This window comes from Culex pipiens, chromosome 3, assembly GCF_016801865.2.
Source record: "Culex pipiens pallens isolate TS chromosome 3, TS_CPP_V2, whole genome shotgun sequence".
Taxonomy (NCBI): Eukaryota; Metazoa; Arthropoda; class Insecta; order Diptera; family Culicidae; genus Culex; species Culex pipiens.
Window position 1 is genome coordinate 56,620,572 of NC_068939.1, and position 12,575 is coordinate 56,633,146.

The following is a 12,575-nucleotide window of genomic DNA, read 5'->3' on the forward strand; positions in this document are numbered from 1 at the left end:
AAAATAGTAGTTTATGCAACAAGTTGCAAAAAGAGGATTTTTTCAGCACGTCTCGTACATTTATCCAACCAGGTTCACCGAGTTGGATAAATACGAAGAGTGCTGAAAAAATCAAGTTTTGCAACGAGTTTCATACAACATTTTTCACAATGTTAAGTCAAATTTTCATGTATTTTGTCAATAACTTGTTTAAATAAAAAAAAATGATGAAAAGTGTTACTTTTCGAAACAAGTGCTAAAAATTTCAACTTTTCAGCACCCATTTGAGTGCTGAAAAGTAGAACTTTTCAGCATTTATTTTGAAAAGTGTTGCTATTCGATTCTGTTATTTTTGGTACAGAAAAGTAGGCTATTTCGTCGTTCAAGAATGACAGGAAAAGTAAGTAGTTTCACAACGGAATTGCAAAAAAGACTTTTTTTATTTTGAAAATTATTTCACGTATATTTATGACTTTAAACCTGAAAAAAATATAACTTTAAAACAAATATTTAATTTTTCAACAAAAACCGGCATCTGGAGCAAATAAGGACAAAAGTTACAAATTTAGACAGCTGTTCAAGCTATTTTTTGCATAATGTTCTGATTGTTTTGGTTGATTTCGGCTTCAACAGGAATAAAACAATACAATCAGTACACCGATTTCCAAACTTATTGCTCTAAATTTTCCTGTACCTATTCAGACTGCAGTCCCGTTTATCTTCAGTTGGCGATAGCGACTTAAAGATAATTTTTAGAACTTGTTTTTAATATAAAACATAAAATTCTAAATTTATTCAGAGTGTTACATGGTCTGGTATAATTTTATTTGTTTTTGTTTCTTGTTTTTTAGACAGTGAAATTGTTTAAGCTTTTGTATTCATGTTATATAAATAAATAAAAATATATTAAAAAATGTTTCGTTAAAATTCTAAAGCACATCAAAGAACAATAACATTTTTTTAATGTGTTCTAAACTATCTAAAGACTGGTGTCCTTGTTTTAGATTGAAATGTAGCTTATCACCAAATAACAGTATTGAGCTAATTTTGAAAAACATAATAAATATAATGAAAACATAGATTTTATTTCTCTTTCAAAAATTTCCCGGGAACCCCGGGGTTCCCGGGATTCAAAAAATGTTTTCCCGTTTTCCGGGAAGTTCAAAACCCGGGAAAATTGGACGTCCTAGGTCAGGCCTACCCAACGTCCGCCCGCGGGTTGGATTCGGCCCTTGTGGCCATTTCATCCGGATGGCATGTTGAAAATAGTTCTATGACCGGCCCTAAAGGCTGTTCATGAAATACTCAATAAATAAATTGAGTGTCGAAATTAGAAAAATAATCTTGAGAATAAATTTTTAGATATAAGAAAACATTTATTTGTTATGTTTTGCTTTTACATAAAATTTGGCTAATTTATCGTTTTGTTTGGATTTTGCCTTTGTATTTTTTAATTATTTTATTCTACTTTAAAGATTCTTCTAGTTTAAATTTAATTTTTATCATTAGTATATAAATTTTTCTGAATCAATTATTTAAGTTGAAAACTTTGCAAAAAGACTGAAAGACACTAAAAAAAATTGTTTCAACTTTTGGCTTTTTGCCTTCTTCACCTTACTGAGGAAAGGCTATAAAATCACTCGAAAAATGAACTTCTTAATTCGACCTCGTAGACCTACCTTCACGTATACCTATCGACTCAGAATCAAATTCATAGGTAATCAAAAGACCTTTCCAACAAGCCCAAAAGATTGAAGATCTGATAACCCTATCAAAAGTTATGAGCACTTTAGTGTCATTTGTACACCTTTTTGGAGGCCGGATCTCAAATATGTTGATGAAAAAGTTGTCCGGAACTATCATGCGACCCATCGTTGGATAGATAATCAAAATACCTTTCCAACAAACCCAAAAGATTGAAGATCTGATAAACCTTTCAAAAGTTATGAGCACCTAAGTGTCATCTGTACACATTTCAGAGGCCGGATCTTAAATATTTTGATGAAAAAGTTGTTCGGATCTATCCGGAGATCTGGCTCCCGGGATATTGTTGATTTGAAACTCCCGGGAAAAATGAACAGATATATTTTTTTACTGCCTTATGGTTTAAAAAACTTTAAAGTAATATTACTATTGAAAGTGAACAATTTTCATGAAACAGCCCCGTAGGTGTTGTTCTAATATTACGTCCAATGATTTTTGGGATTCTAGACCCCATACTCCATGTAGATATGTTGTAAGAAGTAAATTTTAGATAAAATTTGTAGGTTTGACTTTCTTACTACAGAAACAAATATGTACATAATTGTGAGGAAGGCACCAACCACCATTGGTGGATTAAGTAACGTTTTTACTTCTGATTCATATATTTTTTTATTTTTCACAAGCAAAAATAATGTTTTTTCAGAAAAACTTTTCAATGATCAAGTTTTGCTTAAAAAAAGCTTTAAAAAATCAAATGAATCATGTCGAAAATAAAGATCGCTGCATTTTGTTTTGCAAATACTAAAAAATCTTCAACATACGACAAGAAATCCAATAGATTTTATTTTCATAAATTTCAATCATAAATTTGAAGAAACACGAATATAAAACTACCAGAAATTTCGTGTCTTAAAAATCATTTTGAAATGTATTGAAAAATATTTGAATAAAGGTGCACAACAACGCAACTTTTGTTTTTTGTTTACTATTCAGATTTTTTTTTGTGAGAATTACCCATTTAATTTTTGTGATATTATGATTTATTGGACGTCCCACAAGATAGCTTTAAAGATAGTTTTCAAGATATCTTTTTTCGCCTATCAGCTGTGATTCATTAATTCTTTTAACTGTAAAAAACTGCAGCTGCTAAAAGGAGAAGTGACAAGTGGTTGACCAAACTCAATAAGTTTTTGTTTTTGATGATAAAATGAAAATTCGTGTAGTGAGGCAATGACATTGAATAAATTAATATGTTTAAATCAAGCGCGTAAGTAGAACAAAACATTGTTTAAAACTCTAGTGCAAATGGGAGCTTTGTTTGCAAACTTGACAAAACATACAGAATGATGTTTCCACATGTTTTTAAGCAAGGTTTTGAGTGCTTCTTAGAAATATGTCATAAAATTTGGAAAGTTGAAAACTAAAAAAACGGAATCGACGTAACACCTTATGGGAGCGTTCTTTTATTACGTAACGCAGTAGGGGGGGAGGGGGGGTCGGAGGCCGTGTTACGCTCCATACAAATTTTTTAAAATTTGTATGGAAATTTTGTTACGAGGGGGGGGGGAGGGGGTCTAAACGTCCGATTTTTCGCGTTACGTAATAAAAGAACGCTCCCATTATAATGTGGCCCTCTCAAACCTTCAGGTTTCGTTAACGGATCCATAGGCGTGTATTGTTCTTTTTGCGACAAGACTCCGCCTCCGGGGTCTCCTAAGTGTAAAGGTATGGCACGTGAAGAGGCACCGAATACCTATATTAGTACTTAGAATTTTTGCGTCTGCCTCGAGATTCGAACCGGCGACCTCTGGATTGTGAGTCCAGTGCGCGGTCCGATTGATCCACACAGGCTGAAAACTACGAAAACTACAGCAACTGATGGAAATTTCACAAGTTCTTGATGTAAAACTATACTTTTGTTTACACAAAATATGTCATCATTGCAAGAAATCAATAAATTAGCGATTCCAGTTAATTTTCTGCAACTTTTTCGCTTTCTGCCAGAAAATCAGACCTAGTGACAGAAGAATTGAAATGTTACGCATTTGCCGTTTATATTTTCATATCTTGCGTAAAACCTTTTCTATCCCATCACCGCGTCGTCAACCGGAACTTCCCGGTGATGCACTACGCACGTGAAACGTGCGCGCCAATCGCTTCGCTACAGCGCGCGTTTGGTGAGCTTTCGGGATCCCCACACGATGCACACGCGACACCCAGCAACAGATTATAAACAACAGCAAAGCTCTCGTTCCCGAAACCAGTCCGCTTGAACACCCGACCGCAACGCACACTTTGCCAGAGTGGATGCAAGCGATGCTACACCACCACACCCAAAACGCCCAAGCTTTTGCTGGGGGGCGCGAGTGGTGAGGGGGTCTCTTGGTGGGCAAAGGGCTGCTGGGGTCGTATCGCACTACTACACGCAGCGAAGGAGGCGCGAACGGTGTGCAAATGTGCCGTAACGCACGTGGGTATTGGTGCGAGGAGCGCGCGCGCGTACTTCTGGTACGCTGGTGTGCGTAACGGAGTTGTTGCAGAACTTGTTTTGCTTGGTCCCGCGTTATGGTGGTGTGCGGGTGCACCAATACTGACGTGCGGTTGACGGCAAGATGTGCAACACCGCCTACGAGGGCGCGAGCGTGTTGCAAGCGCCCCACAGGGGCGTCCAGGGGTGTTGTGGGGGTTTGGGCCGAAATTGGAGTTAGGGAATCGGGTTAAAATGGGTTTTTATTAGGTTGGGGTGGTTTGAGGGAGCCCCGGGAGGGCGGATGGCGCGCTACGCCCCTGGCCGGGGCTCATGGTGAATAAATTACGTGCGAAGAGGAATACGGAAAAGGGGGCGGCGCCTGCACACTAGCGCGCAGCCAATCGGCGACGCCGGGCGTACATAATGATAGTGCCCCGCTGTGTGTTTAACGATCGAGAGAAGTTCGGGGCCCGTTTCCCAAGTGTGCTCACAGTCACTAGTCTTTAACGCACTTTGTTCGTGGTTGGTCGCGCAACGAGCGTTGCTATTTTTAATAATTCCCTTGGCGCAAAACCCGACGTCGGCGGCGTGACGCACCGAAAAAAAGGGACGACGACGCAGGCGACGCTAGCGACGTCGGCGGTGAAAAGTGGAAGATAACGAGTAATAATAATCATATCGTCGGCGCGGCGGCGGTTTTCGAGAGCGGAAAAGAGCGCGAGTGAGTGATTGGAAGTGTGGTGCGAAAGGAAGAGCGACGAGAGTCCACTAATCACAAGAAAGGCGCGCACCATTTTTCATGTTATTAATGAAAATAGTTTTAAACATTAAGGCACGATCAAGAGTACGCGTACCGGTGCAACGTGGAGGAGTACCACAAAAACAAAAACAAGCAAACGGCAAACAAAAACTAGCAGAACCATAAATACATACATCTTCGCGTCCAGATTACATGCAATTTGGAAAACTAATATTATATGCCATTAAAAACTTGGCGATTTAGTTCGGGACTTCGATTATATCATTACCGCGAGGAAGGCATGTAATTTGGCCACTTGGCAGCGTTTTTTGACAACGAATCGGTTCGCTAATCGGCCTGAGCAGCGACAATTAGTGACAATTGTTTTTCGAAGCGCCACCACAAACGCAAGCAAACACACACACAGTCAATCGTACACATAATAATAATCATAATAATCAATTGTGTGATAGCTGCGATTAGTAGTGATCGTTTACGCGCTCGCGCATTTATGTGGCTGTGTGAGTGAGTGAGAGAGAGTGATAATTTTCACGATTACGTGAAGACAGTGTCAAAACAATAATTAGTTTAAATTGAAGCGATAAATTAGTGATGTTTATGTGCAGTTTTTGCCCGGTACTACTACGGCGGTGGCAAGTGGCCACTACTGGGGCACCGTGTGACTTGTACTAGCGCCGCACACCAATACCACGAGGCCGGGGCAGGTTGTGGTGTGACCTATCATTACCGAAAATTAGGATTAGTGTAATTAATTCTTGGACACCCCACGGCGGGCAGGGGTCCCTGGCGCTTTATGAATGAAACGGTCGCGCGTTTTGTGAATGAAAATTAATTTTAATTATAACAACAATTCCCGAGCGAGACAGCAAGCACTTGGAGGATCATCGTGATCATAGCAAAACGGAATCACTGCTAATGTCCCGCTAATTGATCCGCGCTAAGCAAGTGGTGCGACCCCGTGTGTTCCTAATTAATTAGTTGTTATTGTTGAGTGCTTGTGTTTGTGTGATATTACCCATAATTTAAACCAAAAGCGAAACCATCCGTCGGTAGTCGGTTGTTCCCGTTGACAGATATTAGCAGCACCATCAACGCATCTAACGCCACACCGGTGAATCGAAGAATCGTTCGAGATCAGGAACCCAAAAATCGCCCAGCAGGGAGTCTTGCACCATCGGGAGTGTGTGAAAACATCAACAAAACTCAGGAAGAAACACAACACGACGAAAAGAAGACAGTGTGCAGGAAGAACAAACGTAAGGATAACACGTTGCAGGGATAGAAACGGATCCCGAAAAGTTCGGATCAGTGATCGAGAAGAAGGAAGACAAGAAACACGTCTCCCGTACGAGCGTCGGAATCTCTTTTGCTGAAAGAAAAAAAAAAAACGACGAGCGTGAGCAACTTCCTCCGGATGGTGCAGCAGCAGTGTGCAACAGTGTGAAACCGAATCCAGGAAGAACCCGGTAGTGCGCGCGTTCAGTGTGTGACGACATCTGATCCGAAGATCTGACCGGTGCCGAAATCCGGCCGTCGGGACAAGTGATACTGCGTGTGTGAGTTCGGCGGGAAGTGAGCCCTTCCCACCTCCCAACGGCCTTACGATTCATTTCGAAAAAGTGGCCTCGATCGGCCCCAACACGCTCAACTTTACGGATCTCGGGGGGAGCCCCTACGAGGGTCCCCCCAGCACGCCCCAGTCCGGGATGGACGCGCCCGACGCGCCCCACACGCCCAAGTACATCGACGGCGGTGTGACCGGGGGTGGAGGCGGCGGCGGCGGCGGTGGCGGCATCCCGGGCAAGTCGGCCTTTGTGGAGCTGCAGCAGCACGGGTTAGTGGTTGAGCAAGAGTTTTTTTTAATAGTTTTAAGGAAGTTTGTATACTCGAGAGTTGAAGTTTTGTTTTGTGCGGAAAGTGGAAAAATATGATGAAAATGGGCAAAAATTCAATTCTTTGAAATTCAATAGTGCTCAAAAGTTTCGCTCCCGACGCAAATCTTAGTGCTTAAAATCTTTTTCAGTAAAAAGTGATTAAATAAGCTTCATTCATGATTTTTCAAAAGTAATTTGCAGCTCATTAGAGTTTCAACGCTAACATCAACATTGTTCAAAGTGTTTTAATTGTTTAGCTCTTATTAAGGTTGTTATATATAAATGTTTCGGTCACGACAGGATGGTTGATGTCTACGAGATGTATCGTTGACAAATCTTTAATAGTCAAAAGTGATCCAAAAGATGGCTAGTAGATGTCACGGAAAAATTTGGTTAGAATGTTCTGTGTAGTTAAAATTTTGACTGAGTTTTTCGTTCAAAATTTGTGTGAAGAATGCCTAAAATGCTGCAAAATGCATCTCGAAAAATTCTGGAAAAAATACAAAAATCATTTATTAAAACTGTTTAATATTTCTCTAAGGCTGGTACAAATATTTTTAAAAGTTTTTGTCACCCCCCCTTAAAAATTGGCCCGAAAAATCAGGGGGCAAAAAAAATATTTTTACAATAAACTTCAAAATTTCAATGAAAATTCAAGTGCAACGAACTCAAATTAAAATACATTCTTCTGCATTTAAAACCATTTTTAGCATGTTTGGGTTTATTAAAAAATATTAAGATTTTTTGAAAATTTTCGATGCAATTTTTGTTTTTGTCAGGTCTTAGATTTTTTGAAAACTAATGATTGCAAAACAACTGAACTAGTGTAAAATGCATTTTAAAACACTTTTTTCATTTAATTGTGAAGACTATGGCTTGTTATTTAAATTTTTATATTTTTTTGTTTTTTTGCTCCCCCCCTTGACCTCGGTCAGGGCCGAGGGACAAAAACTTTTTTAAATATTTGCATCGACCTAATCGTAAAAAAAATTTCAACTGAAAGAGAAAAACGATTTTCCAGACAATTTTACATAAAAGTCTCCATATTGATTATTGTCTTGAATCCAAAATTCTTCAAAATTTTCAAAATAAAATTTTGAAAAAGCAGGTATTTTTGTCATTTTATGTGGTTTTTGACCATTACATTATGTGAGACTAGATTTTTCAGTTTCGATATTATTTTCACCGGAAAGCTCGTCCAACTTCACATAAGTGTGCCTTTGACAGCATTTTTTTCTCTATATTATATTCTAAACTTTCTATCGAAAACCGTTTGTGTTGCAAATTGAATCAAGAAAAAATGCAATATTGCTCAAAAGAACGTATTTCAAAGTTCGTATACTTTCTCGCACCTTTTTCTTGAAACGAAGCTTTAGGAATGTTTTTGGTATAAATAGGAGTCAAAATAGGTCAACTTTGGTAACAAATTTATTATCTTTTCAAAAGGCTGTAACTATCAAATCAACTAAACAGGTCGACTACCCAAGTCACCATCAGGCTTGGGTAAAGCAACTTTATTGGGCAATGTAGTTTTATTTTACAATTCAGTGCTTTTGGATTCTTAGGTAAATGTTTTTTTTTTATTAAACTTCATCAATTTGTTGATTGCATTTTCGAGCGCTTATCGTAATGCAAAGTAAAGCGAATTTGTTTAAAAGTGTAAGGTTACTAGTCCAAAAATGTCAAAGGTTTAGTTGAGTTTCAGGAATCTAAAATCGATATTCATCATTCTAAAGTTGCATGCATGGTGTTAAGAAGAAAATTAACCAAAAGTATTTCGTTGTTCTCTATATTGTTTTCACTATTGCAAATCTTAATATTTTAATATTTTGAAATTCGTAAATCAGTCAAATATTTCAAGTAATACCATTCCATATTCGTTCAAATTTGTTCTTCTTTAGTTTCTACTCAGCTTTTCTATGGAGCACATTTTTTTATTATCAAATGCCTTAAAAAAGGCTCTCAAAATGGCTGAGTTTGGTTTAAAATTGACGTTTAATGTTGAAAAATACATATTTATTCCCAATTACTAGCAAATAATTTGCTAAAACTTTACAAATCAAGTCAAGCAAGTTTGTTCTATGAATCGTTTTATTCCTAATCAAAATTTTCCTGCATAATTTCTTTGTATTTTTGTCATTAATTTTTTTTATAAGAATACAAGTGCAGAAAATATAACAGTTATGAACATTGATGCTGGAAATTATTTTCCATAAGTTTGAATTAAACTGACTTTTGTTTTTTGAACTGATGTGTCAATCATGAGAATAAATTAGACGTTTAGAACTTTAATAAGTTTTTTTTTAAAGATTTAGTTTTTCATGTAATAGGTACGAAATCAAACATTTCTACTCAAATAAAACTGTAACTTAATTGAGCAATACTCTACAAAAACGGCTATAAATTTTCATAAAAGTCAGCATTTGACCCGTGTAGCAATTCAATCCATCGCGTAAGGCTCGTTAAAACAGTTCAAATAAATAAATCAAGCCCAATAAAAAGCACTCTCCTTCGACTGCCCTAGCAATCGCACAGAAAACATACAAAAAGCCCATAAAAGAAGCCAATTGTGCACGATTAAGAAACTATACGTGCTGCAACAAACACACACGTGGGGTATTGTGGAAGAATCCTCCGGGCCACGTGGATGGAAGGGTTAAGCGAAAGTGAGCATAAATCAATCAAGGCGCGCGAAGGGAAATTGTTTGCCGGGGTTCGTCTTGATTGGAAGTTTTTGACTCACGCACCTTTGTTTAGTTGGCGAAATTGCGTGTGCTTCATGCGTTGGATTTTCGGTGCGTGTGTTCAGTTCCAAAACGCACCAATGATAGAGAGCCTGCTTGGGCGCTGAAATGGCAACAATGTTTCACTTTTGCTGCTACTGGTTGGGGATTTGTGTTTGCCTTCTGTATAACCAAATAGCAAACAAACAAACAATAAACACAGAAAATCACTGCTCTCGGGTGAGCTAGGAGCAATCAAACAAATCAGTCGAAAGCACTTATTAAGACACTTATCCCTGGAACCTCTGGACGAGGTGTACACGTGGAGGCTCATGGGAAACAGAAGTAGCGAAGGGAGAAAAATTCTCTTTGGAATCTGTTTATTTTTTCTCAATTTGGAATTCAAACTTTGCGATTTTTTAAACAGGTTTAGAAACTGTTTCAGGTTGAATCTGAATTTTGATAATGTTGAACTTATTTTGTGTTGTTTCGATTGATCGAATAGCTAGCTGTACCTTTTTCACTGTATTTTTTTTTTATAAATTTGATACAAATTCATTTCAATTCAGACTTTTTTGTTTATCGACTAATATGTGTATTTTTTGCTATACAGTACTTGGTACATGTTTACAAATTGATTTTGATACTTATTTATAAGCAGGTATTTTGAAAAGGCTTAGCAAAATCTTTCTTAAAAATAGGCGAGAGGCCTTAACGTTGATAAACTCAAAATTAAAATGCCAACTTTGCAGAGAACTCGAATACGCAAGTTGCTAGCAAATATTTACCTGGATCATCGCCGGATTTCCTACACATCCCAAATGTGTCTGCGAAGGTGTACGTACACCCTGGCGGTAAGACGAAACCCGTCCGAGATCAGGTTTCATGTTTGCTTTTGTTCGAAATTAGACATCATAAAATCGGGCGTAATGATGCTATTGGAACAACATTTTGAGCTGTGGAGAGGCAAATAAAACACGAAACGCGGCGAGCCAAAAAAAAATCGTAGTAAATAAATATATGAAATAAGTACGAGCGTGCTATTGCTTGCTGCTGCTGATGCTATTGAGGGGTAGTAAAAATGTTTCATCTTGATCTTGAAAATATTAATTCGCCGCCACCCCCCTGGACACCCCCTCGCACCACCATCATGAATGCGATTTTTTATGAGCCTCGAGGGAGGAAGATCGTTAAAAAGCAGAGCATTGTCGATCACGCTCCAAGAAGGCAGGGAAGGGGGGGGGGGGTTCCCTTATAAATATGCTACTCTTTTTGCTTTTGTTAGCTGCGGCGAAATGCTCGGATCTATCGTTTTCTTGGCTTAGGCTTTGGGGCATCAGCCAGCGTCATACAGCGATGAGCAACTAGTTTTATCTCCTCGCCGCGCGTTAAGTAGTCTCTCGATCGGGAGCTTAACATACCCTTAAGGTACCTCTGACTACAATGACGCGAGTGTTGCATGGTTTACGTGTTTGTTGTTTGGTGATAATCGCTTTTTACACCTCAACTTGGCACAAGTCTACGCCGAATGTGATGATGTTTTCTCTGCCACTGAGATTGATCTGGGCGAGGATGATCGGCATCACGGTGGGGTGAACATTGTGCGGGAAAAATAATTGAAATGGTAGTGAGTATTGAAAGTGTTGTTATTTTTAACATAGTATGTAAAGCTTTGAGGTTAATACCAGGAATTACACATTGCTTTTTAAATCAGCAATGATATCTATAATTTTCAATATGGTAAACCCTTTAAATTTGGGTCAAACAGCGACAGTATTTTGTTTAATCTTCAAATACTTCGATCAATGCAGAAGATTTATCAACTATCAAGGAACTAAGATTATTTTTCTTGTCTTGTTTGTTAACGTCACTAACCGCCCTGGTTGGACATTTGGATTATTGAAAGGTTAAAAATACATAATTTGAAATAATTGTCTTCTTCTCCCATTTAAAAACGAAGTTTAAAAACGAGTATTTTTTGGAAACTTGTGATCAATTGTAAAACCGGTAAGAAAATTGTTTCCAGCTTTTGTTCTTAAATGTTGAATCAAATTGAATTTACTGATTTTTTATTCAATAAATAGCTGCTCTAAATCAAATTTCGTTTCATTTTTATCAATTTATTTTCAGAAATGGTTTGTTAACATTTTTGAATCATAATATCTGAAAAAAAAAAAAATCATAGCTTCCTCGGTCGCTTAAAATTGTTTGCTACACATTACAGCTCAAAATTATGATTTAAAAAAAAACTCTGAAATAGAAACTAAAAGGGACTTTATTTAGAAAAGTTTTAAAAAATGTTAAACTTTATCAGCACTTTTTTTATTGAAAGTTTCCAAAATTGCACGAAGAAATTGTTTATGCTTAATGCTAGAATGTAAAATTTGATATAATTATGTCAATTCTAGTGAAAATGTAAAACGTGTAAAAATCAATTTTGCTCTGGGCGAGAAGGTTGAAATCTACTTAAGCATACACAATTTTTTTAAAAATGTTTTGTCTTAAATCGCAAGCAAAAATGTGGTTATTAAAAAGAAATGCGGTTATTAAAAAAGTGTCCACGTGGTTTGTGGATGGTCCCATAAATATAAATGAAGTTAAGTCTAGGAAGTCAAATTAAAAATTTAATTTTTTGAGTGATTTTATAGCCTTTCCTGATTGGCAAGGAAAAACTAATGTAACACTTTTCATTTTAAAATAATGAATTTAAAGTTCGAGAAAATATATAAACCTTAAAAACAATTTTATATAAACGAAGTCTTAGATATTTGATTTTTTTTAGCGGATGCATATCTTTTAAAAAGGCCTTTACTACCCATATTCGCATAAATGTCCCATATGCAAAAAACAGCAAGCTGGAGAAAAACGCATTTGAAGTTTGTCCAGATTTCTAGAACAAAGTGCTGGATGTTATAGGCTTTTCTTAAAGATCCCACGATTTTGAACAAAACTGCATCAATAGCTCAAAAACGACGAAAATGCATATGGGACATTTATGCGATCAGGGGCTGCTTAACACTTTATAACAATTTTTGTCTGTATAATTATAAAAATGATCTTTTGTC

At 37.3% G+C, this 12,575-nt stretch overlaps 1 protein-coding gene across 2 annotated transcripts in view; it reads left to right on the plus strand.

Annotated features, from left to right (window-relative positions):
• Nucleotides 1-4,644: 4,644 nt before the first annotated feature.
• The window catches only part of LOC120423619 (homeotic protein distal-less), a 77,026-nt gene continuing 69,095 nt past the window's right edge, over nt 4,645-12,575 (plus strand). Inside the window, exon 1 of one of the 2 annotated variants that reach the window (XM_052710676.1) lies at nt 4,645-6,747. In XM_052710676.1, the coding sequence (XP_052566636.1) occupies nt 6,620-6,747 (128 nt within the window). In that variant the 5' untranslated portion in view covers nt 4,645-6,619. The remainder of the gene's footprint in view (nt 6,748-12,575) is intronic. The other variant, XM_039587489.2, reaches the window with a different exon arrangement.